This window comes from Protopterus annectens, chromosome 14.part0 (assembly GCF_019279795.1).
Source record: "Protopterus annectens isolate FY-2018-M chromosome 14.part0, PAN1.0, whole genome shotgun sequence".
Lineage (NCBI taxonomy): Eukaryota > Metazoa > Chordata > Ceratodontiformes > Protopteridae > Protopterus > Protopterus annectens.
The window spans coordinates 711,701,665-711,727,750 of NC_056748.1; the positions used below are offsets into that span (position 1 = coordinate 711,701,665).

Consider the following 26,086-nt stretch of genomic DNA (forward strand, 5'->3'; position numbering starts at 1 on the left):
CAGATTTGTATACAAAGTAACCTGGCTTTCAACCAACACATGCCTAAGGTAGTAAGAAAATCATTCTATGTCAATCAGATTATAAGTAAGCACATAGCAACTAGGTCCAGGGATGTCATGATGCCACTGTACTGTACTATACTCCGTCATTATCAGACCCATCATTGAGTATGACACCCCTTCAGTATGTATCTGACCAGGCATATGCAACAACTAGAACATCTACAGCAGTTCCTAACAAAAAGAATATAGGGAATAAACACAATGTCCTATGCAGATTGCCTCAAATCTCTGTCTCTGTACTCTATTCTCTACTGACTGCTGACAGGCAATTTATGCCTGGCATGCAAGGCATCCTTAGGTCCTATTCTGATGGACTTTTTGCAAATCTGCAAAACAAACAGCACCAGAACTACTAGATATAAGGATTTAAACTTTGATTGCAACTTAAATAGGCCACGTTGGAGGGACAGGTATATATTTCAGCATAGGAGCCGGAAGTTGTTGAAGACTGGGGGGGGGGTGAGAGGGGCACTTAGTGATCTAAAAAGGGCAATTTTTTATAACTATTTACTACCACAACATAGGTTTACTTGGAGGACATTTTAAGCTTTGCCAATTCCCTTTTGGTGCTTGAATTAACATTTCCTGATTGGTCTTACCTGTCCCATGACTGATAATTGCATATTAGCCCTAGTGAGAATAGCTGTGATCATACCATAGGTAATTTGAGGGGACCCCATGTAAGGAATGCAGCATTTAGGAACTGCCTCTATCCATTAGTGGCATGAGGGGCAATCCTGAAGTACATTTTCTATTACACATCCTTAGATCCAAGATGCATCTGAATATGGACAGATGAACTTTGTTTTATTTTTATGGATAGTCTGTTCTTGAACAGTGGCAGTCTCTGTGATATATATCCATCTCTCCACAACATGCAGTTTAGATCCCTGAACTGAGCATTTCTGATGCCATTTGACTTGCTGATGTTCAGTAGGTCCATCTGTATTACGTTGGAGGATGCTTTGTATGCCAGACATGTCACCTCTAAGCACTCTGTAGGATACTGAGTATAGTAATAAATCTTTGAGGTGGTCTATGCAAGACCTATTGTTTAGGACTTGTATCCTTTTAATAAGGTATCTCTGAAAGTATTCCAATTGTTGCACGGGGCTGAGCAGATACCTGCCACAGTAGTAAATCGAAAAGGTAACCTTGTAGAAATGGCCACACAACGCAGAAGTGCTTTTCACCAATTTAATGTTAAAACATAAATCCAACAGTAACGCAATTCAAGACATACATATGCTTTTGTTTCATATAGACTCATCAGATGTGGACTGAGTTTGAATAGTACACTTTTATAGTTCTCCTCCCATTCAAATTTCTTTAATTAACCAATCACCCAAGAGGAAAAGTTAATTAGACAATAATGAACTAAACCACATTTTTTTCTTCTATTAAAATGCCATCTCCTACATTATTAAAACCTTCAATAAATACATTTATTAACTTCAGTATGTTAAAATCAATGCAATACAAAACTTTCCCTAAAACCAATACATACAAAAAATAAATTACATTAAAAACATTATTAATAAGTAGATTTTCACATTAAATGAATATCTAGTTGTAAAAAAAGCTTAAAGCTTCATCTAGTGGCATATTGCCATAGTACATCTTAAAAACCACCACATGAAATAATTAAACCTATTCTTATTAAAAATATAAATAAATATATAAAAGTGAAGAACATAACATATAAAATATTAGTGTAAAATTTGTATCGTAAAACTTTATTCTCAAAAAACAACTATTAATATATGATTCTCATATATATTTTCTGATTAAAATTTTCTTCACTGGTTAAGGTTATCAGAGTTATAAAAAGAGAAAGCTTGTTAACAAGGTTCTTAGTCTAAACAGATCAAAACCTTGAGACATTAAGGGACCTATAACTATTTAGCCTAAAAAGGGCCAAACTTTAGAGCTTAGCTGACCTTAATTTAAGGACAGGGGCTATTGAAATATGGTTGTTCAACCCTGGATATTTATTCACCTGCAGGGTGATCTACCACCATAGCTCTCTATATTCTAAGGTCTCTTCCCATAAACCCCCTCTACCAACAACTTTTACTATCTCAATGACAAAAAACTTATATTGCCCATTATGACATTTTAACTTGTGCCTATATAAAGCATTGGTCTCCTCGTTGGTAATAATATCGTAAACATGCTCATAAATTCTTTTTCTGGGCTTGCGTTCAGTCCTACCAACATAGAAACCCTGGCAAGCCTGACATAATCCCAAATAAACCAATCCACTAGAGTCACAATTGCTGTATTCCTTCCCCTTAACCGTAGTGTTCCTACATTCTAAGTGAATACTTTCCTTGTTAAGAATGTAATTGCACTGGGCATAATGGTCACACTTATAGGTCCCTTTTCTTCTCCTTGTTAAGAATGTAATTATATTGGGCACAATGGTCACACTTGTAGGTCCCTTTTCTTTTCCTTGTTAAGAATGTAATTATATTGGGCACAATGGTCACACTTAAAGGCCCCTTTTCTTTTCCATGTTAAGAATGTAATTATATTGGGCACAATGGTCACACTTATAGGACCCTTTTCCTTTCCTTGTTAAGAATGTAATTATGTTGGGCACAATGGTCACACTTATAGGTCACTTTTCTTTTCCTTGTTAAGAATGTAATTATATTGGGCACAATGGTCACACTTATAGGTCCCTTTTCTTTTCCTTGTTAAGAATGTAATTATATTGGGCACAATGGTCACACTTATAGGTCCCTTTTCTTTTCCTTAAGAATGCAATTACATTGGGCACCACGGTCAGATTTATAGGTCCCTTTTCTTTTCCTTGTTTAGAATGTAATTATATCGGGCACAATGGTCACACTTATAGGTCCCTTTTCCTTTCCTTGTTAAGAATGTAATTATATTGGGCACAACGGTCACACTTATAGGTCCCTTTTCTTTTCCTTGTTAAGAATGTAATTACATTGGGCACAATGGTCACACTTATAGGTCCCTTTTCTTTTCCTTAAGAATGCAATTACATTGGGCACCACGGTCACATTTATAGGTCCCTTTCCTTTCCTTGTTAAGAATGTAATTACATTGGGCACAATGGTCACACTTATAGGTCCCTTTTCATTTCCTTGTTAAGAATGTAATTATATTGGACACAATGGTCACACTTATAGGTCTCTTTCATTTTCCTTGTTTAGAATTTAATTATATCGGGCACAATGGTCACACTTATAAGTCCTTTTTCATTTCCTTAAGAATGTAATTATATTGGGCACAATGGTCACACTTATAGGTCCCTTTTCTTTTCCTTGTTAAGAATGTAATTACATTGGGCACAATGGTCACACTTATAGGTCTCTTTTCTTTTCCTTGTTTAGAATGTAATTATATTGGGCACAATGGTCACACTTATAGGTCCCTTTTCATTTCCTTGTTAAGAATGTAATTACATTGGACACAACGGTCACACTTATAGGTCCCTTTCCTTTTCCTTGTTAAGAATGTAATTACATTGGGCACAGTGGTCACACTTATAGGTCCCTTTTCTTTTCCTTGTTAAGAATGCAATTACATTGGGCACAATGGTCACACTTATAGGTCCCTTTTCTTTTCCTTAAGAATGTAATTATATTGGGCACAATCGTCACACTTATAGGTCCCTTTTCTTTTCCTTGTTAAGAATGTAATTATATTGGGCACAATGGTCACACTTATAGGTCCCTTTTCTTTTCCTTGTTAAGAATGTAATTACATTAAGCACAATGCTCACACTTATAGGTCCCTTTTCTTTTCCTTGTTGCCTTGTTATGCAGTTCTTCTTCTTCCATTACATTTTTCAAACTACATGAATTTCTAAGTGTGTAAGTGCTAAAAACCTGTTCCATTCAGTATCCACTATATTTCTTATCAGGTTCGAACATCCGTCATATTCTAGTACTAATGCCTTTCCATAAGATTTCAAACTGGTCTGTGACCCTATAGTTTCATTTGGAAGAGTAAGACCTAAAATAGGTTTAAACTTTTCTTTCCTTTTCTCTCCCACTTCTTTTTCCATCTGGTCAACTAACCAAGAAGGGTAATTTCTAGCATTAAAAAAGTGTCTTAATAGCAATGTTTCTTTCATGTACTCTTCATCATTCGAAGTCATCCTACTTAACCTGATATTTTGTCCCTTAACAGTATTCTTCTTGTAGTGAATGGGGTGGGCACTATTGTAATGTAAATAGGAGTCTGAAAATGTGTTCTTTCTAAATATTTTTGAATTCAATTTATTTTCTTTATATATCTCAATATGCAAATACTGCAATTTGTCCTGACTAACCTTGTATGTGAATTTTAAAAAATCAGAAGAATCATTCAGAAAAGTTTAAAATCATTAATGACATCCATGGGCCCTGCCCATAAAATGCACATGTCATCTAAAAACTTTTTATAAAGGGTTCAGTTGTCACTATAAACTGAGTTTATTACTAACTTCTCCTACCACCATGCTAGGACTAAATTAGCATATGTAGGTGCACAAGCTGTGCCCATGGTCACCCCTTTTGTCTGGGTGAAGTATTCACCTTTAAAATAAATAAAATTGTGTTTTAACATCAATTTTATTAATTGCATAGCCCCCATGCATTCATCACCTGAAAGGGAGGCAACCTCATAAATAATTTCTTCTAATAAAGTAAGTCCTTCTTGGTGGGGAATACTAGAGAACAAATCTACTACGTCTATTTTAAGGAATGAAATATTGTCACTATATAATTCTTTCAGGTGACGAATGCATGGTCGTTATGCAGTTAATAGAATCGGTGTTAAAACACAATTTTATTTATTTTAAAGGTGAATACTTCCACCAGACAAAATGGGTGGCCACGGGCGCAGCTTGCGTACCTACACATGCTAATTTAGTCCTAGCATGGTGGTAGGAGAAGTTAGTAATAAACTCAGTTTATAGTGACAACTGGACCCTTTATAAAAAGTTTTTAGATGACGTGTATTTTATGGGCAGGGCCCATGGATGTCATTAATGATTTTAAACTTTTTTGAATGATTCTTCTGATTTTTTAAAATTCACATACAAGGTTAGTCAGGACAAATTGCAGTATTTGCATATTGAGATATATAAAGAAAATAAATTGAATTCAAAAATATTTAGAAAGAACATATTTTCAAACTCCTATTTACATTACAATAGTGTCCACCCCATTCACTACAAGAAGAATACTGTTAAGGGACAAAATATCAGGTTAAGTAGGATGACTTCGAATGATGAAGAGTACATGAAAGAAACATTGCTATTAAGACACTTTTTTAATGCTAGAAATTATCCTTCTTGGTTAGTTGACCAGATGGAAAAAGAAGTGGGAGAGAAAAGGAAAGAAAAGTTTAAACCTATTTTAGGTCTTACTCTTCCAAATGAAACTATAGGGTCACAGACCAGTTTGAAATCTTATGGAAAGGCATTAGTACTAGAATATGACGGATGTTCGAACCTGATAAGAAATATAGTGGACACAGAATGGAACAGGTTTTTAGCACTTACAGACTTAGAAAGATTATCTAAGGATAAACCGAATGTAGTATTTAGAAATTCATGCAGTTTGAAAAATGTATTGGAAAAAGAAGAACTGCATAACAAGGCAACAAGGAAAAGAAAAGTGACCTATAAGTGTGACCATTGTGCCCAATATAATTACATTCTTAACAAGGAAAAGAAAAGTGACCTATAAGTGTGACCGTTGTGCCCTATATAATTACATTCTTAACAAGGTAAGGAAAATGGACCTATAAGTGTGACCGTTGTGCCCAATATAATTACATTTAGGTTCATAGGTTCATAGGTTTATACTAGGCTATCTGCCCTAGGGCATTTATAAGCCTAGCTAGAGTGTGTTTGGCTTTCGCCACCCATTTTAAATTAATTTTCCTATGCCCTTTTTTGAGGTTAGTATACTGTGCTTCTGTCTAACAGTGACGCAGAAGTGATACCCGGGGTAAACCTACGATCCCCCATCCACTCATCAAGATTCCTCTTGAAAAGAGTCAATGAGGGACTCTGCCTAACCTGGACTGGGATTTTATTCTTAACATGGAAAAGAAAAGGGGCCTATAAGTGTGACCATTATGCCCAATATAATTACATTCTTAACAAGGAAAAGAAAAGGGACCTATAAGTGTGACCATTGTGCACAATGTAATTACATTCTTAACAAGGAAAGTATTCACTTAGAATGTAAGAACACTACGGTTAAGGGTAAGGAATACAGCAATTGTGACTCTAGTGGATTGGTTTATTTGGCGTTATGTCAGGCTTGCCAGGGTTTCTATGTTGGTAAGACTGAATGCAAGCTCAGAAAAAGAATTTATGAGCATGTTTATGATATTCTTACCAACAAGGAGACCAATGCTTTATTTTGGCATAAGTTAAAATGTCATAATGGGCAATATACGTTTTTTGTCATTGAGATAGTAAAAGTTGACGGTAGAGGGGGTTTATGGGAAGAGACCTTAGAATATAGAGAGCTATGGTGGTAGATCACCCTGCAAGTGAATAAATATCCAGGGTTGAACGACCATATTTCGATAGCCCCTGTCCTTCAATTAAGGTCAGCTAAGCTCTAAGGTCTGGCCCTTTTTAGGCTAAATATTTATAGGTCCCTTAATGTCTAGGAGGTTTTGATCTGTTTAGACTAAAAACCTTGTTAATAAGCTTTCTCTTTTTTAACCAGTGAAGAAAGTTTTAATCAGAAAATATATATGAGAATCACATATTAATAGTTGTTTTTTGATAATAAAGTTTTACAATACAAATTTTACACTAATATTTTATATGTTATGTTCTTTACTTTTATAATAAAAATATTTATTTATATTTTTAATAGGAATAGGTTTAATTATTTCATGTTGTTTTAAGATGTACTATGGCAATATGCCATTAGATGGAGCTTTAAGTTTTTTTACAAGTACATATTCATTTAATGTGAAAATATACTTAATAATGTTTATTAATGTAATTTATTTTTTCTATGTATTGGTTTTAGGGAAAGTTTTGTATTGTATTGATTTTAACATACTGAATTTAATAAATGTATTTATTCAAGGTTTTAATAATGTAGGAGATGACATTTTAATAAAAGAAAAAAGTGGTTCAGTTCATTATTGTCTAATTAACTTTTCCTCTTGGGTGATTGGTTAATTAAAGAATTTGAATGGGAGGGGAACTATAAACGTGTACTATTCAAACTTAGTCTGCATCTGATGAAGTCTATATGAAATGAAAATGTATGTGTGTCTTGAATTACGTTACTGTTGGATTTATGTTTTAACATTAAATTTGTGAAAAGCACTTATGTGTTGTGTGGCCGTTTCTACAAGGTTAACTTTTCGATTTACTAGTGACTGTTGGTGCTCTCTGAGCAACTTTTTTGTGGTTTTTGGTGAATTTACATGTCACAGTAGGCATTATACGAAATGACTGACCTAATGAGGGCTTTGTAAAGGCGGCAACAACATCTCTAGATGCAGTCGCAATCAATTTGTTTATAAGCCGTGCAATATAGAAAGGCTTTCTTATAAATCTGGGCACATGTTGGTCAAAAGTTAGGTCACTGTTCACACAAGTTCCCAAATGCCATACAACTGAGTCAGTTATCAGAGGGCATTGTAATGATTTTGACACCAGTTATTATTTGGGACAAACCTTCCTGCATAAGTCATTTGGTGATTCAATAACTGCTCCTAGTTTGGAGTCATCTCAAACTTAGCTGGCCAAAGCCCTTTGATATTTCCTTTTACTTTTGAGATGTATATGCCAAACAGAAAAAGTTTCAGCACTGAACCCTGGGGGACTCCATTGGTGACTGGTCTCTTCCCCTGTTTTGATCTCCTGCATCCTGTGAGTAAGTTGGCAATCCAGCTAGTGATGCAAGTGTTTGCTTCTACATTATTCATCTTTTGTACTCCACCTGAGTAGGGGATTGTCTCAAAAGGCTTGGCCAGGTGAAGATAACGTGGTATGAACTGTTTTACCTTCATCCATTGCTTTGGTAACAAGAGTAAAGCTTAAAATTTCCCCATGATTTTGAATCTTTCACACTTTCCTCTGGGCTGTTTTTAACCACATTTTTAAGGCCATGCATAGATGTATGCTTTCTTTGATTCACCTTCCTGATTGTATTAAATTGTATTCCTTGTATAACACAGCACCAGTTGTTAGAATGAGTTTTAAATTTGTAGTTTGAACAGTCTTCTAGTAAGCAATGAAACAAAATATATGAACCAATAATGACAAACTTACCCATTTCAGAAAATGTCAACCATAAAAGGCCACACAAACGTCTGTCATTACACTCCACCAATATCAGTAAATATGCAAAATGTCTGCAGACGTAAGTCTTCTAAATAATTCTACATTAAAGGGATCTCTTACTAGTGAAGAGGTTGCTGCTAGGAAACAACTTTATATTTCATTGTTTCATCTACAAATAAAGTGGCTGTTGACCTTGAAGAATAAATTGCCTATGTTACATTAAAAAAATGATAAGCTAGTAGTATTGCAATAGGGAATGGATGGCAAACTGATAACAGGTTCATAGTTACTGGGTAACTCCTCCAAAGGAGGACATTCACAGGACTGGAGCATCCACGCCATTTAAATTATAACACAGTACAAGATCAGCGATCCGTCTGCATACTGTGGGAGTAGAACCCACAGCCTTCTGCATCAAAAGTAAGGCGCCTACTTGTTGTGCTACTAAGAAGGCAAACAGACTTGGAGTAAGCAACACTAAACTTCTCTTCCCCTGAAGCTCTTAGCTCCTTGTAATTTTTTTAAATTTATTTAACATTTGTTTACTGGGAAAGTCCGACTTGGAACAAAGCCAATTTTCAGCAGAGGGCCAGGGAGAAATGTTTCAGATGCATGTCTTTGTAACATGAGAGGAAACCAGTGCACCCAGAGGAAACCCACACAAACACAGGCAGGACAGGCATACTCCAGACAGAAGGCACCCCTGCCAAGAATAAAATCAGAGAACCTTTTGCTGTTAGGAAACAACACTGCCACTGCACCATTCACTTGACACAACTAAATCTTTCAATTTCATAGCAGAAGAAATGTGGAAACAGCCAAAATTTATTTTTTTAGGGGGGGGCAAAGGCCCAAAACCAGGGACACATTTTAAATATTGCTTGTATAATCTTAGAAAGTTTCTGAAATAGTGTTTTGTGTTACCATGTGTTTCCAAAAAAGATAAGAAGACTGAAACTTAAAGGGCTATCATTATTTAGTGAATTCCATTCTCACTGATTTCCCACAAAACCACAAATTTTAAGAGGAACAGACCAAAGGTATGAGCCAAATATTCTGTGAAAATCTAGACAGTTGAGAGGTATGAATCACTAGTGGTGGTGTGGGTAAAGAATGCAGGCTGCTGTACCTAAGGTTCAGGGTTTGCACCTGGGAAATTCTAACCACCAGTTATAAGAAACTGGGGCATTTTACACACAAACAAAAAAAGCAGTCTTGCTTGGGTTGATTTGAGTTCAGAAGGTGATACTTCAATGCTTTTTGACTAAATAGCTATCTTTTGTTCCCTGCAGGATCAGACACTTCTACTCTGTAGTCTCTGCAGTAGACAAGCAATGTATTCATTTTCCATAATCATACTAACTCAAAAGGGAACCGTTTCATAGCACCTGCCTTGCATGCCCATTAACTTAACAAGCCTCCTGGACTGTCAGGCCCCAAAATGTTTTGCTGCTTACAAGCTTGGAAGGTAAGGCTATGGTTTCATGCCTCTCCACTGTACAGATCTTTGAAGAATGCCCAGATTTTTGCTCTATATTTTTGGTCCGTTTTTCATATATTTATGTTTTTCGGGCAAATTAGTGGCAACTCATTACATATTAAAGGTATCAAGTAATGGCAGGCATTTGAGTTTCAGACTACATACCCTTCAGAAAAGTCATGCTATTGCAACTTCTGTTATTCTAATTTCTAAGTTGGTAAGAGCAGTATTCAGAGTGTAGAGCTGTAGCTGCTCCCCCCCCCCACTTGTATTCCTAGCATATTTCTTTATAGTTTCTTTGTAGCCTGTCCCAGTCATTTAAAGGTAGTGGGTAGGATGGGACTCCTGAACTGACAATGAATGTTTATGGAACCAGGACTACAGCAACGGATCACTTCTGCAGTTTAAGGGGGAATAGTTTTGTGATTGCTTTTGGTTACTGGAATACACCAGTAATTTTTGTATCCCTGGAGATGGCAGATTTAAACTTGCACCACAAACTTGGACAGTTTACTTCGATATAGTGCAAATTCAACTAATCTGCCAAGGAGGATTTGAAATTACAGTGACATCAAAACATTTGCAGCATTCCCGATATTATTCCCTCGGTCGGGGCATTGTTGGCGACCATGGAGCATATAGTGGAAAAAGAGGGACTTTATTACGTTATTTTAATGATCACTAACCCACCCTTTGTATATATTTTTAAATTTTTATTTTTATTTGTTTTTTCGCAACTATGATATTTTCCTGCTTTGGCACGCTATGAATATTCATGCGGCCAAGCAACCAGAATCACTGATTAGGTGGGAGGTTTACAGATGTGGCTGTGATGTTGTGTGTCAGGCGGGGTTTGGGCCGGGCTTGCTACTGTGTATCTGGAGGGTTATCGAACTTCAAAATAACCCAAAACAAGCTTGAATGCATAAAACAAACCAAGCCTGAATGCATAAAACAAAACGAGCTTAAATGCTTACTGTGAGTGATCTGGCAGAATTAAAGCCTTTCTGGCAGCATGCATAAAACAAAACAAACCTAAAGCAGGAGCCTGAATGCATAAAACAAAACTAGCCTAAAGCAGGAATTAAAGCCTTAACCTTACCGTGGATGTTCTGGCAGCATGCATAAAACAAAATGAGCCTAAAGCAGGAATTAAAGCCTTAAGCTTACCGTGGGTGTTCTGGCAGCAGGCTTAATGTTGTGATCAATTTTGTCGGGCACTTTTGTGTTTAAATTACGTTAGAGTTTGACGCATGCATGGGTCTTTCTTAAAGAAAAACTCCATGTCATTACAGGTCTTGCAGCTATAAAAGTGTGTGGGGGGCACTCCCCCTCGCTCTATGGTTCCGGCACCTATGTATTTCAGAGAATCCCCATTCTCTGGAATAGTCTTCCCATTGATGTGAAGCAGAGCCCTTCCCTAACCCTATACAAGCACAACCTGGACCGGTGGATGAGGAATTGGAAATTCACAACTGCCTTACATCTATGTCTCTGATGAATAAAGGCAGCCATTAAATTATGCCCTAACTAACATACAACCCTTAAAATAACCTCCAAGGCACAGTACCTCATGGGATACATTTGAGTTGCATGGCTAGGCGTGTATATGGTTACCACCTGTCCCTCTTTGCGAGGGACAGTTCCTCTTTGGGTAGTTGTGTCCTGCAAAAAAAAACTAAAAAATTGACAATTGTCCTGATATTTTAGGACAAAGATATTTCATAGCTTTTCTTTAATAGATGCATAAAAAGTTATTTTGTATTTGAAACACCCACATTTTAAACACAATAGCATAAGCAGCTAAACTGCTATAAGAATAAGCTTTTATTTTGGCAAAAATGTGAAGTTCTGTCCTTTGCACTGTCCAAGAGTATATTTGTCTTGAAAACTCTCACCTGTTTTCAAAAAAATGTCCCACTTTAGGCATTTGAAATGGTGGCAACCCTAGGCTTGTAAAGGTCCCAGTGGTTATTATACTAGTATACACCTATAAACCTATGAACAGGTCCTGGCTATCTAAATTGTTGGAGGTAAACAAGGTCCTGCTAGCCCAGAAACATTCTGCACTGGAGAGAGGAGGACTGCCAGGTGATGAGTCACAGTAGACTGGTTGGAGTGGGAACAGTAGAGCAGATGCCACAGGGGCAAATGACAAAAACAAAAAAAGTACCTCAGCACTGTGCTTGGAAAAAATACTGATTCACCATTTGACATTTTTGAAGTCAGAAAATTCAGCTGCATATTTAACTCTTTCACACTTGCTGGGTCTCAGTTAATGAGGTGTCATATTCTGACAGCCTGAACAGCAGATGCCTTGAGCTAAGAGTCAGCCATACATTTAACAGTGAGAAAACATGTTTAATTTAAATTGTTTTCTCACATTTAAGCTGCTTATTTACAGCTCTGACTACTGCAAATTCAGTACAGCAGTTAAGTTTAATTGTAGTGATAGAGCTGGGTGGATTTTGCCTTCCAATCACAGTAAGCTTGAATGAAACAGGACAATCTATCAGGGCAGGTGTGAAGCAGAGCCCAGCATGATCTGAAGTGGAAATATGAATTTGTTAAAAGTTGCTGACTGTGAATTTTACAGTTTACTAATTTTGAGATACAGATTTCTTTCTGCTGCTAGTCATTTCTGTTTGTTTCGATTCTTCATAAGTGAACTGTATTTTTCTCCTTGTAAACAACAGGAGGTTCTTCAATGCAAAGGCTTTTGCCAGACTTCTCTCTGGTGATCCTTATGGAAGAATCCTTATTCAGATATTTTTAACCTACGTGAAGAGAAAAGGTAACATTTTTGGCACCTCTTTCATTAAAATGCTGAAGTGGGGGTAAGATTAAATTGTAATTTATCCATTGTAAAATCATTTTGCACCTTTTTAACCTTTTTGTATCCCTTCCCTGGACATCTGGTCCCACTAGGTGCAGGTGAGCTTTTGAATATGTCCAGCATTTATTTGGACTTAAGAGATGGAAAGTGTCTTCTTCTACTGCATCACTATCCCTAGATTTGCATTGTTCCTTGATGGAGTTAATGTAATTGGTCTAGAAAGTAGCTTGATTAATTAATTCTCATGGATGAGTGGTAATAGGTGGCGTACTTTCTCTGAGAAAGTATGATGATTAGTAATGTTATTCACTTTGGAAAGGACAGCCTTTAACAGACATTGATAGGGACGGAGTTAGGGATAACATGCATCCTGATATCCTCTCCATTCTTACCACTTTGTTCTAAACCTAACCTAGCTTCTGCAACAACCCCCAACTTTATACCTTGCCTTAAAAAAATTCTGTCTTTAATGCTACCACTATTTAGATAAAGTACAACTGGAAGTTAGTGATAGGGTTCAAGTACTTTCACTGTAATAACCTTCATTGCATTTACTTTTCAGTGAAATGTACTTTCAATGAAATGTTTTCAGTGAATTGCAAATCAATGAATTGTACATTCAATGAATCATACCCAACCCATAGATACATATGTGTGTGTGTGTGTGTGTGTGTGTGTGTGTGTGTGTGTGTGTGTGTGTGTGTGTGTGTGTGTAAGCATGTGCATGCCTCAATCCCTGCTGTTTCAGAACTTTGTTTTGTTAAATGATGTGTCCTTTTTTGGAATGGGGAACCAGAATGGCTTTACCTGCAGACAGTAATGAGTGACATTTGACTTTATTAATAGGACAGGATGCTGTAGACCCCTACAACTTTGAAGACATTTGATAGAATGGCCTTTGTGTATTTCATTTTCCAAGATTGAAATAGTAATAAAATGTTAAAGGAACAGATAATGTTTGAGACTATATTTTGTATCAGACATGCTTTACTAACATTCTTTTATTGTTCATTTTAGTGTGGTATGATCAAGCCTGTATAGACTTGACTTATTATGATTCAGCAGGACGAGGCTACCTCACAGAATCAGTAAGTAGGCAATATGGAAGAATTCATTTGTTTATTTATGTACTTATTTACAATGTTTCTAGCTAATTATTAAAGTAGTGCCTGACAAGGCAAACTGAGCAGATAAGTATTTCTTTTATGTGACTATTCTGGGTTCCTGTTGAAAATCTGAGGCATGTAAGTACATTCTCCAGAATATCAAATGTTTAGTGTGATTATAGGAAATGTGTACTAAGTTTAAAATTACTGCATTTCAAAGAATCCCCCCTTTTTTTAGGAACATAGGATCATAGAAAGTTACTAGGTTATTGGCCCTGAGGCCCTTATAAGCTTAGCCAAGAATTTAGCTCATGTTCAAACAAGTCAGCACCCTACGCCACTGTCCAGCAGGGACAAAGGTGGAATCCCAGGGGGTGTATTTTCTGTTTCCCATCCAGTTATCCAGGTTGTGCTTAAAAAGGTTTAATGAGGTACTCTGTTTACAAAAGGGGGAGTCTCTGGAACACAAATCTGTCCTGCCAACAAGTCCAGTTGACATCACACACCAGGTTGAGGTCTGGCATGTGGCTTACTCGAGTGGACCTTGACTTGCGGATATGCAGCAATCCCATCAGGGAGGGGTCTGAGATTGGTTTGTATGCCAGACAGAGATCACCTCTGAGGAATCTCTAGGAGACTGAGTAGAGGGACAGGGCTTTTAGCCTATCTGTGTAGAGTAGATGTTTGAGGCCCTGGATTCTCTGGGTGAAGAACCTCTGTGGTCTCTCCAGCTGCTGCATGTGCTTTGTGAAGTACATGCCGAAAGGGGAATTGTACTCAATAATAGGTCTTATAAGGGAAGAATACAGGGATGTTAAGACCACCTTATCCCTGGATGAGATACCCTTACTAATGAGATGGGCCATGTAGAAAGCTTTCCGTACAATGGAGGCAATATGGTGGTCAAAACTCAGTTTTCCCAGACATGGCTTTCTCAGAGCTGCTACATATAAGGAGTAGGGACATGGGGCTAGAGCTCCCAATGTCAAAGGGGCAGATGGAGCGTGCATCTCAGCAAAAATGCTTCTAATGTGTAACAGCACGATCTGCACACTGCACTTAAATGCTCTAAAAATTTTGGAGTAAGTATCGGGACCTGGATAATTTAGTCTCAGACTTTTTGACAGGATACTGCCACTTTTAGATAGGAAAAAACAATATATTTTTTAGAATAATGTGACAAAATCAAGACAAATATTCTTTGAAACATTTAACTTACTTTTACAGCTATCATGCAGAATGAGGCAGTAGCATTTATTTTGCAAAACATTGCATAGCACAGACTCAAAACGTCTCATTACAGCTTGTAAAGTATTTGTGATAAAGTAATGAAGGCAGTAACATCAGATCATTTGGCATAAAACAAGAATATCAAAAGTAATCACATAAATGACTGAAAGAACAAGGGGAATAACTAAGGAAGGGCTGCGACATTTTCCACCTACACTCAGCATGTAAGTATTTCATCCCCATTACTTAGATAAATTAACTCAATGGATGTAGGGAATAACAAAAAAAAACATTTTTTGCAGGGGAGCACAGCCTCTTGTACCCATCCTGTGGGTGCTTCATTCCCTCCTTACATGCTAAATAACCGTATTCACCCAATTCTAAGAAGTAGTTTGCCATATGTTAAAATGAAAAGCAGGTCATAGTTATACAACAAACTGCCTGCAACAATTTAAAATACAGTGAAGCCAAATGTAAATTGTGACAACTGGGGAGAGATGGACGAAGGCTGCCAGCCTAGTCAAATAGAATTTGATGTATAATTTTGGCATTTGTAAATAAATGTAAAATACAGGCATGTTTCTTGAGTGTAAAGAATACTGTGAAATGTGGAACTGCAAAATATGTGACAACATTGCACTCTACTGGCCCAGTGAAGTATGTTGTACCCTTTCATGTTAGAATTCAACTCTAGGGCTGCTGGATGAAGATTTCATGCCCATTGTTTTAAGGCTAAAGTTTATGAGTAGAATTTAGATGTGGAAGGTGCTTTATTGCTTTGGTTTCTGCTAGCATATACATGTGAAATGTCTTGTATTGTAAGTTTCTGAGGCAGTGTTAGATTGCTAAATAATGCAGTTTGTGGCCTGAAAACTCAGACCAGGTGTTAAGATGATGCAATATGAATACTGGAAAAACCTAAGTGTCAAAAATGATGTAATTTTGTGAGGGCCTTAGAGACATGTTTGTTAGTAATGTTTAAATACAATTTCTCACAAGAGACAAAAAAGCATTTTGACTTTGGACATCTAACTTATCAGCACTCTGCCTTATGCTCACATGTAAGTTTTAGCACTGTGATTTCTTGTAGGAATAGTTAAAGCTTGTAAACATTAATTGGGTATTTTTCTTTGAAATCAGACCTGTCCTACTGTATTATTTAAGTTTCTGTGTGATCTCTGAACTCTTAGATATCTCTGTGGTGTAGTAGGTTTGTCTTGTGTTTTAATTATTTATTATTAAATATTTTTAAAACCTTCTACTTGTGGCTGATTTGTGTAGAGATAAGCTCTAGAGTACATTGCATATTTATAGAGGTTATTGTAATAGGCCACTCTAAAGTAAGCCTTGACTGTTAGTCATACTACCATTGGATATTAATATTGCACAGTAATAATTGGACACCCTTTTAAGGGCCTTTTAGTAGCTGATATTATTAACTGGGTGGTGACAGTAATTACTACCATATAGTCTGGGTAAAGGGGCACAGTTGGAGAATCTGTGTCAGCCTTTCCCAGGAGTGTCTATGAAGTTGCATAAATACTTATCTCAAAGTGTGTGTGTGTGCTGTGTCAGCTACTTGGCAGGGACACGAAGCATTGGTTGGACAGAGAGAGTACTGGAGATTTTAGCTTGCCCAGTTAGGCTGAGACCTGGACCCTACAGCTGTGCCAGTGGGGAGTCTTATTGGGGATCTGGTGAGCAAGGGAGCAACCAGCCTCAGACTGACTGTGATCTCTGTGTGCACTTAAGGGAAATTGTACTTTACTGTGTGTATTAGTTATCCTTTCCTCCTCTAGGAGACGACCTCCCTGGTGTTAGTGGTGAGGATTGAGGTTCCTTGATTGCTGGGCCAGTGCACGGTTGTCACATAAATAAAAACATATAGACCACAATTAATATTGTACATGATTTGATCAGAGATGCTGCCCAAGCTGGATTAAAGAAAATATACCCAGTACAGTGTAATAGGAGGCATTTCTGATCATTAGACATGTTAATTATTTTCCATGTACTTTTTTGAGCAGGTAGACCTGTCTTCATTACCTTTTAAAATCTAAATTAAAACTGAATTATGTAGAGTAGCTGAACAGGTTAAACACCAGTGCAGTAGTGTGAAAAGCCATGTGACTGTGGGTTCTAAATCCCTACAAACTCTGGGGGGTTTGGTGATTGGCATAATGGTTAAGGTGTTTACCTTACAGACAAGTTGCTGTGTTTGGGTTTCACATTTGGGAAGCATGGTTAGGCTTATAGTAGATCCCTTGGGCTTATTAGCCGAGTAATCACATATAAACCATATTAACTCCAGCTTGATTTTCTGTTCTGTTTCAGAAACCATTAAAGTACTGATTTAATAGGCTATTCTGTTGACATGTCAACATTTTGTCAGTTTCCTATACTCTGCTGTAATGCATCAGTTCCAGCAGAACATATAAGGTTACTTTTAGGAGGCTGAATTGCAGTTCAAAGAAATGAAGCAACCAGCACTACTTTTTTGTTTGGCCATTTTTAAAATGTTTCCCTGCCTCCTTCTAGTATCATTAAGCCCATATTTCCCTTTGATCAAGTCATTCATCTCAATGCCTTGCATTCAATGGCAGTAATAGATGGAGATGAGGGAGATGAAAACCAGGGATCATAGTTGTTATCCATTGATAGATTACAATAAAGGAAATTCTGATGGCTGCCCAGAGCCCACAGCTATGTAGGTGGGCCCTTGGCCAGAGTTGGATGGCATCAAAACTGCAGCTGTTTTGAACAGGAACACTTCTGGCCATTTATTTATTATATTGACTTTTTTCTAGTAGAGAAATATCACATTTTGTTTGCATAAAAAAAATAGTCCACTATGCTTCTGTTCAGAGCAGCAAAACATTTAACTTTCATAGGACAGCAAAGCTCTGAAAGCCAATGGAAAATAAATGGTAAATGGATATTTGTGTTGCAGAAGTGCAGCAGTACCACTAGTGTGAGGTATTTTTTTTAAATCCTGGAAAGTAACAAGATATGGGTAGTGGATGGCTTTGTTAGGTGAGTACTTTGCTGTGGGGGGTGGGGTTGGTAATCAATAGTGTGTTTGTGTAAAATGGATGTGAAACATATTTTGTTGCCATTATTTGTTTTTTTTAAATGTTATTACAGTTGGATATCCAAGATGTGCGCAGATAACAAAGTAGGCATAATTACTGGGTATGAGGCTGTCTGCATATAAAAATGACCGACCTACTGCTCTTATTTGGTCATTATTGTGGCTTTGGAGGACTGATGTATTTCTTGTGAAGCAAGTGGAATACTTTACTGTGGTCAGTGTTTTATGACATAAAGCTGAAATGTATTTACTGTGATCATTATTTTCTGTCACAATCAGATTCTGAGGTACAGACAATAAAGTGCTTAAAACTGCTGCATAGGAGCAGGGTGGGGCTGTCTGGGGATAAAAGCATAATACCTCCTTGTCATCTATGCATTTTAAAGAGTCATTAATCTGGCTTTACAGGACTACTGTACACTTGCGTGAGACTAAGTTGGAATACATTACTGTGGTCACAGCATGTTTGTGGGAAATAAACTTGAAATACATTGCTGTGGTCATTATTGTTATTACAATAAGATGTCTGAAGTGTACTTTATTAACAAAGTGGCTGCAACTGCTGAGTGGGTTGGAATGCTTGTCTGCCTGTGGATGAAAGTAACTTACCATTTTGTCTTCTGCTTACCTTAAAGAGCAGCAATGTACTGAACTGATCATGAATGATGTTACCTACACTAAGGCTGAAGATATAGTGAACCTACTGGCCAATAAATATAGCTCTAACTTTACCCCTCTTTCTCCCCTGTTTTTGTCCCTCAAGATATAATTGAAACCAGCTTGCCTCCAGCTATCACACAAGGCCAAGTCCTAAAAGTGCTATCAAAAGCTAAACATACTGCATTGATGGGTCCTGACAATATCCTTGGATGTGTCTTAAATAACATGAAGCATGATTTAGCTACACCATTAACAACACTGTTCAATCTTAGCCTCCAGACAACTTTTGTACCAAGAGAATGGGGAAGAGCTATAGTCATTCCCCTGCATAAGGAAGTAACTTCCACAATCCTAGGCAATTACATACACATAAGTCTGGACAGCCACATATGCAAAACCCTGGAAAGACTTATTATGGAACTAATCAATCAGTATATAGGAAACCTCCAAACATTGGACCCATCTCAGTTTTGATTCATCAAGGGCAGGTCGTGATTACTCAACCTGGTGGATTTTTTTGAAAAGGTCAAGAAAGGAATGGATGAAGGAAAATGGTACACACTGCATACCTCAACCTGTCCAAAGCTTTTGACACAATTCCCCCAGGCATACTAGAAAAGCTAAATAAACTGGGATCAACCCCCTAGGTTACCCACTGGATTGCCAACTGGCTCATACATAGGACAAGGAGATCTAAATAAGGAAATTTACCTCCACAAAGCGATCAGTCACCAGTGGAGTCTCCCAGGGTATTGTGCTGGGACATCTCCTGTTTGGCATCTACTTTTCTGAAGTAAAAGCAAATATAAAAGGGCTCTGGCTGACTAAGTTTGTAGATGACTGTAATCTAGGAGCAGTCACTGAATCCCCAACTCACTTTGACATCCTTCATGGCCTTTGAGGGCCATTTTAAGCCTAGTCGATTTCTCTTTTTTCTGCTTGAATTAACCTATCCCATTTGGTTAGAGATTGGCTTTACCCATCCCATGGACTGATAATTATATATATTACCCCTAATGAGAATAACTCTAAACATACCACAGATAATTTGAGGGGGACACTTGCATGGGATAAAGTATTTAGGAGCTGCCTTTGTACATTGGTAGTACAGAGGGCAGTCCTAGGGTAGAATTTCTGTCTCCCATTAATAGATTCAAATTGCTCTTTAAATTATGAACCTAAGAGTCTTAATTTACCTTCATATACTAGTGTATATTTATGTGAAGTGCATTAGAATACTTTACTGTGACTACTGTGTGTTCATGTAAAGCAAACTTGAAATATATTAATGTGGCCATTATTCTTTTTTAAATCACAACCAGATATATGAGATTTTTTTTAATCACAACCAGATGTATGAGATGTACTTAGTGAACAAAGTTGTTGTAACTGCTGGGTGGGGTGTGTTGAATTCTGGAAAGATTCAAAATATCTGACCAATGCATGCAGGTCTCAGAAAACCCTGGTCTTATGGACATCTGGTCTAGTGTGAAAAGAAATCTAGTTAAGTAAAAATTACATAATGATAGTAGTATTTTAATCACATTGCTACCATGCTAATAAATGTATTGTAAAGCTTCAATAGATAAATAATAAACTGGCCATCAAGATGCACACTTTGCTATGCATCATGGTGAAAGGAGTGTGTACATGGGAAGTTTAGTCATAATAGATTTTGTAATATCACATTTCTAATTGCTTGGAGTAAATTTAATATGCGATTTAGTCTTAAATTATATTCCCTATGCATTTTTTTCATGCTTTTGAAGCAAAAAACTTGGGTTCCCTATTGAAATGTAGAGTGAAAAAAAATCAGCGAAAATACATAATAGAGAATATCTAACATCGTTTTTCTCTTTTACACTTCTATGACCTATATTCCCATTGAACTTATATATACCAAATCTGAGATTAATATACCATGGAGAAAAGTGTGTATTCTAAGAAATGGCCATCTCAGACTTAATATATGTAATTCTTTTTTTTGGCCATTTAGTCTCAACACTATGGATCTCAATAAAGTGGGTCTCAACATTTCAAATGGTTAACAAAACCTTGATAACAAAATCTTCCAAGAGGTTTTTCATAGATTTATGTATTATACTGCTTTCAGCATATTATTGTTCAGTTAATGTTTAAACCAAGAAGTGAGGCTGGCTTGAGACACATGTAGGTATCTGAAAGTATGAAGAGTTAAAAACTAATAAGTTGTAGACTGGCTTCTTACTGAAAAATCAGGACTCACAAGGCTAAGAGCTGAAACATAAAAAGTCCAAAGATATAGGGGAAGAAGAAGTATTTAACATTATTCTTCCCCTTAGAACTTATTTTTATTTATTTATTTATTTTTTGGGGCACATCATGATGTCATCTTAAAAGTACTCAATTGTATTTATTACTGCTTGGTGTAACTCATTCTAAGCCTTTTAGTTTAAACACTTGGGCTTCAGACCAGTTATTTTACATTAAGAGGGTTTGTGGTCTGCACTGTAGTGACAGAACAGGTAGCTTACACCCTTCTAAGTTGGGAACTGCTGACTGAGGGCTCAGTGTCTGTTATTCTAAAAGTGTATTAATTCTGGTTTAAGCACTTGGGCTTTCATGCCAGTTATTTTACATTAAGAGGGTTTGTGGTCTGCACTCTTGTGGGAGGAGAGGCTGGACTCTGCCCTTCTGAGCTGGGAATTTCTGGTTAAAGGCTTATAGTGCATGCATATCTGAACTGCTTCTTACTGAAATTGGTACACCTTGTTTGCTGTAGCATAGACTAGATCCAGGCCTGCTGAATCTAGCTTTGTTTGTATAACTTGAGCACTAATCCAGGCATTCTTTAAAGTATTCAATTGTATTTATTACTGCTTGGTAGTAACTTGATTAAAGTGTAGCTATCATTCTAAGTCTTTTGGATTAAGCACTTGGGCTTCAGACCAGTTGTTTTACATTAGGAAGGTTTGTGACATGCACTGTGGTGGCAGGACAGGTAGCTTACATCCTTCTAAGTTGGGAACTGCTGATTGAGAGCTCAGTGTCTGTTATTCTAAAAGTGTATTAGTTATGGTTTAAGCACTTGGGCTTCAGGCCAGTTATTTTACATTAAGAAGGTTCGTGGTCTGCACTCTTGTTTCATAGTTTCATAGTTTCATAGTATAGTACTAGGCTATCTGCCCTGGGACATTTGTAAGCCTAGCCATAGTGATGTGGCTTTTGCCACCCCATGAAATGGTACAAAAATGTACAGAATAAATCTAGAATACTGTGCCTCTGTCTAGTAGTGACACAATGAAGGTCCCCTTATATAATAGAATTAGTTTACTGTGCCCCTGTCTAGCAGTGACACAGATGTGACCCCTGGGGTAAACTTACAATCTCCCATCCACTCATCAAGATTTCTCTTGAAGAGAGTCAGTGAGGGCTCTGCCTAATACGAACTGGGATCCTGTTCCAAAGCATGGGAAGCCTCTGGGTTATGAATCTATCCCTCCAGCATGTCCTATTCATACTTGTGCCAAGGTTTAAGTCTTTAGCTCTCGTGGTCCTGATGGATTTGGATTTTTTGAGGTGGAGCATGTCCATCAGATCCTGATTGGACATTGCCTTGTACGTCAGGCAGAGATCACCTCTGAGCAGGCAGTATGCTACTGAATAGAGCTGAAGTTTCTTTAGTCTGGCAGAATAAGACATATGTTGGAGACCCTTGATCCTTTTAGTGAGGTACTTTTGTGGTCTCTCCAGCTGTTGCAAATGCCGGGTGAGGTACATACCAAATGGGGCATTGTACTCAATCATGGGTCTGATGAGGGAGGAATATAGGGGTACAATGACATCCTTGGATCTGGATGTGAATCCCTTCATGATGAGGTGTGCGAGGTAGAATGTTTTTCTAACCACTTTGGCAACGTGGGTGTCAAATGAGAGGTCGCTGTCTACTTGGGTCCCTAGGTCTCTGATTACTTTTTCCATACTCAGTGGGTTGCTGTCTATGTGATAATTTGTGGGTACTTTGTTTTTTCCAAAAGGGATGACTATACATTTTTTGGCATTTAGTTTAAGGGCGTGACTACGGCACCAGTTGTCCGTTTCAGTGAAGCCTTTTTGTAGGATGTGTGTGTCTGCTGGTGTATCGACTATGGCGCCTAGTTTGCAGTCATCTGCGAACTTTGTCAGCCACAGCCCTCCCATGTTTGCTTTAACATCTGAGAAATAAATGCCGAACAAGAGGGGTCCCAGGACAGATCCCTGTGGGACACCACTTGTGACTGGCTTTGAGTCTGACATTGCTCCAGCGATTTTAACTTTATGGGTTCTGTCCTTTAGCCAGTTTGCAACCCATCTAGTGACATAAGGGTTTACTTTTAAGCTGTTTAGCTTATCTATGATGCCTGAGTGGGGTATTGTGTCGAAGGCCTTAGCCAAGTCCAGGTATGCTGTATGGACTGCTTTGCCCTCATCAATGGCTCTAGTGACTGTTTCAAAACGTCAACCAGGTTTAAAAAGGCAGGATCTGCCCTTTACAAAGCTGAACTGGGTGGGGTCAAGTGTCTGTAGGTCCCCTATGTCTCTGTTTATGAGTTCCATAATGATTCTTTCCATAGCTTTGCAGACCAGGCTAGTTAAGCTTATGGGGCGGTAGTTTCCAGGGTCTGTAGAGGCACCCCCCTTGTGGAGTGGGACCACTGTTGCTGTACGCCAGTGTTCAGGTACATATCCCGAAGTAAGGCTAAGGTTAAATAGCATTTTTATGTGTGGGTTTACCGTCAGGTCCCATTGATGCTCTGTTTTTTGCTTTGTTTAGGGCGGTTCTCACTTGGACATCTGAGATGACAGGGAGATTTCATTCAGCTGGGATAAGTATTTCTTCTTTTGGGGGTGAAGGAGGGGAGAAATTTGCACTGAACCTGTCAGCCAGAATGTTAGCAATATCTGTGGGTTCAGTGTATTTTTTGTTGTTGTGAACCAACTCTGAGCATATCTGAGGGTTTCCGCCCAGGTTTCTAACATAGATGAAGAAGGCTTTGTGGTTATCTTTAGTGTCCTTAGCGATTTTTTTCTCAAAGTTTGCCTTGGATGTTTTTATGAGAGAACGTAGTTTTCTGCTAATGTTGATCAGAGATGTCTTCCCTTCATGGGATTTCGCTCTGACGTGCAGTAGCTACCTTCTTTTGTTATACAGTTTGTTTATGGCTGAGGTCCACCAGACAGGACGCTTACATTTGGTGGAGAGGGACTTGGATTTGTTTGGGATTGCATGATCCATGCATTCTTGGAGATGTCCATAGAAAGCATCTGTGAAGGATTCGGCATTGTGGGATGTGGTATCCACTGGCACAGTGGGCTTAAAGGATACCATCTCAGTCTTAAGAAGAGTGAAGTCTGCTTTTTTGAAGTTTTTCACTGTGGTCTTTTGTGCTGGGGGTGGAGGTGGGATATGTATATCCAGGGTGATTAGTTTGTGGTCAGATCTCAATAGTGAGGGGTATACTTTCGGTGTGGAGCATTTTGTTCCCATGTTTGTGATGATCAGGTCTAGTATATTATCTCCACTAGTGGGGGAACTAGTTGTTCTAGTGCATTTGAATTTATGAATTCCAGGAACCTTTGGGCTAGGGTATTAGGGCTAGAATAATGTACCCAATCTATGTTTGGGTAGTTGAAGTCTCCCAGTATGATGGTATTTTGTGATACATTCATATCCTCCAATGTCTTCAGGAAGGCTGAGTGGGGTTCTTGAGATTGGGAGGGTGGTCTGTAACATGCTACCAGTTGTATAGCAGTTTTGCCTATGGTTAGTTGCACCTGTATGGTCTCTGATGCTTAATGTGTTGCTACTAACCTGGAGGTGTGGGTGTCCTTTATGAATATGGACACTCCCCCTCCCTTTGTGGTTTGGTCCGGGTTTTGGGGCCGAAAAGCATGATACGAGGTATAGCCTGGTAGTGCTGGGGTGCTCTCAGGTGCCTTGAACCAGGTTTCAGTTACTGCAAAGACGTCGATGTTCTCCATGCTGAGGAGTGCATCACGTGTCTGCATCTTGAGATTTAGACTTCTGGCGTTGAGCAGCATTACCCTTAGTTTTTTTCCATTTTTGTTTTCTAAGGAGGTGGGTTTGTCTTTTGAGCCTTGCCTAAAAAAGGAACTATGGGGGTGGCAAGAGCATTAGCCAATATCCGGAAGCCCAGTGGTGACAGGTGTAAGCCATCCCTTGCAAAGCAGCGTGGCTTGTCCAACATATCATCCCAGGCGGACAGACATTGGATCCCCTTTGAATAACACCAGTACTTGAGCCAATTGTTAAAGCTGATCATCTTGTCTTTGTATTGTCGTATCATTCTTGGTGAGGGCAAGATGCTGCTCAGGGTCAGGGTCATACCAGCCTGGGCTACATAATCGGAGAGCTCCTCTATGTCTCTTTTCATGTAGTCCAGGGAGGTACATCTCAGGTCATTCACACCAGCATGGACAATGACGGAGTCATATTTGTACTTGCTTTGGAGTGACCTGAGTGCATGTGTTATGTGGCGGATCCTAGCTCCCGATAGACAGCTCACAGTCACCTTCTCCTTGTTCAGCCTGGTCAGTGGGACATCAGTGTGTCTGACTATGGAGTTACCTATTACTAGTGTATCAGGCAAGGTGTTTGGCCTTAAGGGCTGCGATTGGTCGACACACTGATTTATTGAAGTATGTATTGCATGTGTTTTGTTTTGAGGTGGTGGATTTTTGGATGTCTGCTTTGGGAGCCTCTGTTGTTTTGGTAAGTTTTTTATTAGAGCCTCCGAGTATGTCTTTGTGTTTTTATGTGTTTGGTTTGCAGTTGTGGTAGGTCTATGTGGGACTGGGATTGTTGTGTGTGTGGTTGCCATCTCCTCCTGTCTGGTCATGCCAGCCCTGAGTTGAGAGAGTTCAGCCTCCAGTTTGGCTATATAGTTGCATCTCTCACATGTATTTGTGTTTGTTGGGAGGAGGAGAGGGTTGTCTGTGTACATGAGACAATTGTAGCATTGTCTCAAGATACCCAGATTGACCAGCTGAACTGGAGACAACGCCAGTAATCTACCACTCGACATGCTCGAACAGTATAAGGGAGTGGTATACCTTTAAGGGAAGTGGATATTCACAGGGGTGGTAAGTAGATGTAGTGCTTTACTTAGTACGAGAGTGCTTACTTAGTAGAGAAGTATTGAGAACAAATGCTAGGCTTATAATACAGTGAGTAATCTGGTTATACTAAGAGTAGAGCTTCCTTAAGGGAAAATTTGAAGAGCAGACTTGGCGGAGCCAGAAAAACTTTAACCTTGTTTCACCGGCGCTGCGCTATGCGCATGACCAC

The 26,086-nt window shown here is 38.3% G+C and overlaps 1 protein-coding gene across 1 annotated transcript in view; it reads left to right on the plus strand.

The window, feature by feature from the left end:
- Positions 1 to 26,086, plus strand: part of LOC122788719 (serine/threonine-protein phosphatase 2A regulatory subunit B'' subunit gamma-like) — a 231,572-nt gene that overhangs the window by 98,600 nt on the left and 106,886 nt on the right. The window contains exons 6-7 of the mRNA XM_044055609.1: positions 12,533 to 12,630; positions 13,690 to 13,760. Of these exons, the coding sequence (XP_043911544.1) occupies positions 12,533 to 12,630; positions 13,690 to 13,760 (169 nt within the window). The remainder of the gene's footprint in view (positions 1 to 12,532; positions 12,631 to 13,689; positions 13,761 to 26,086) is intronic.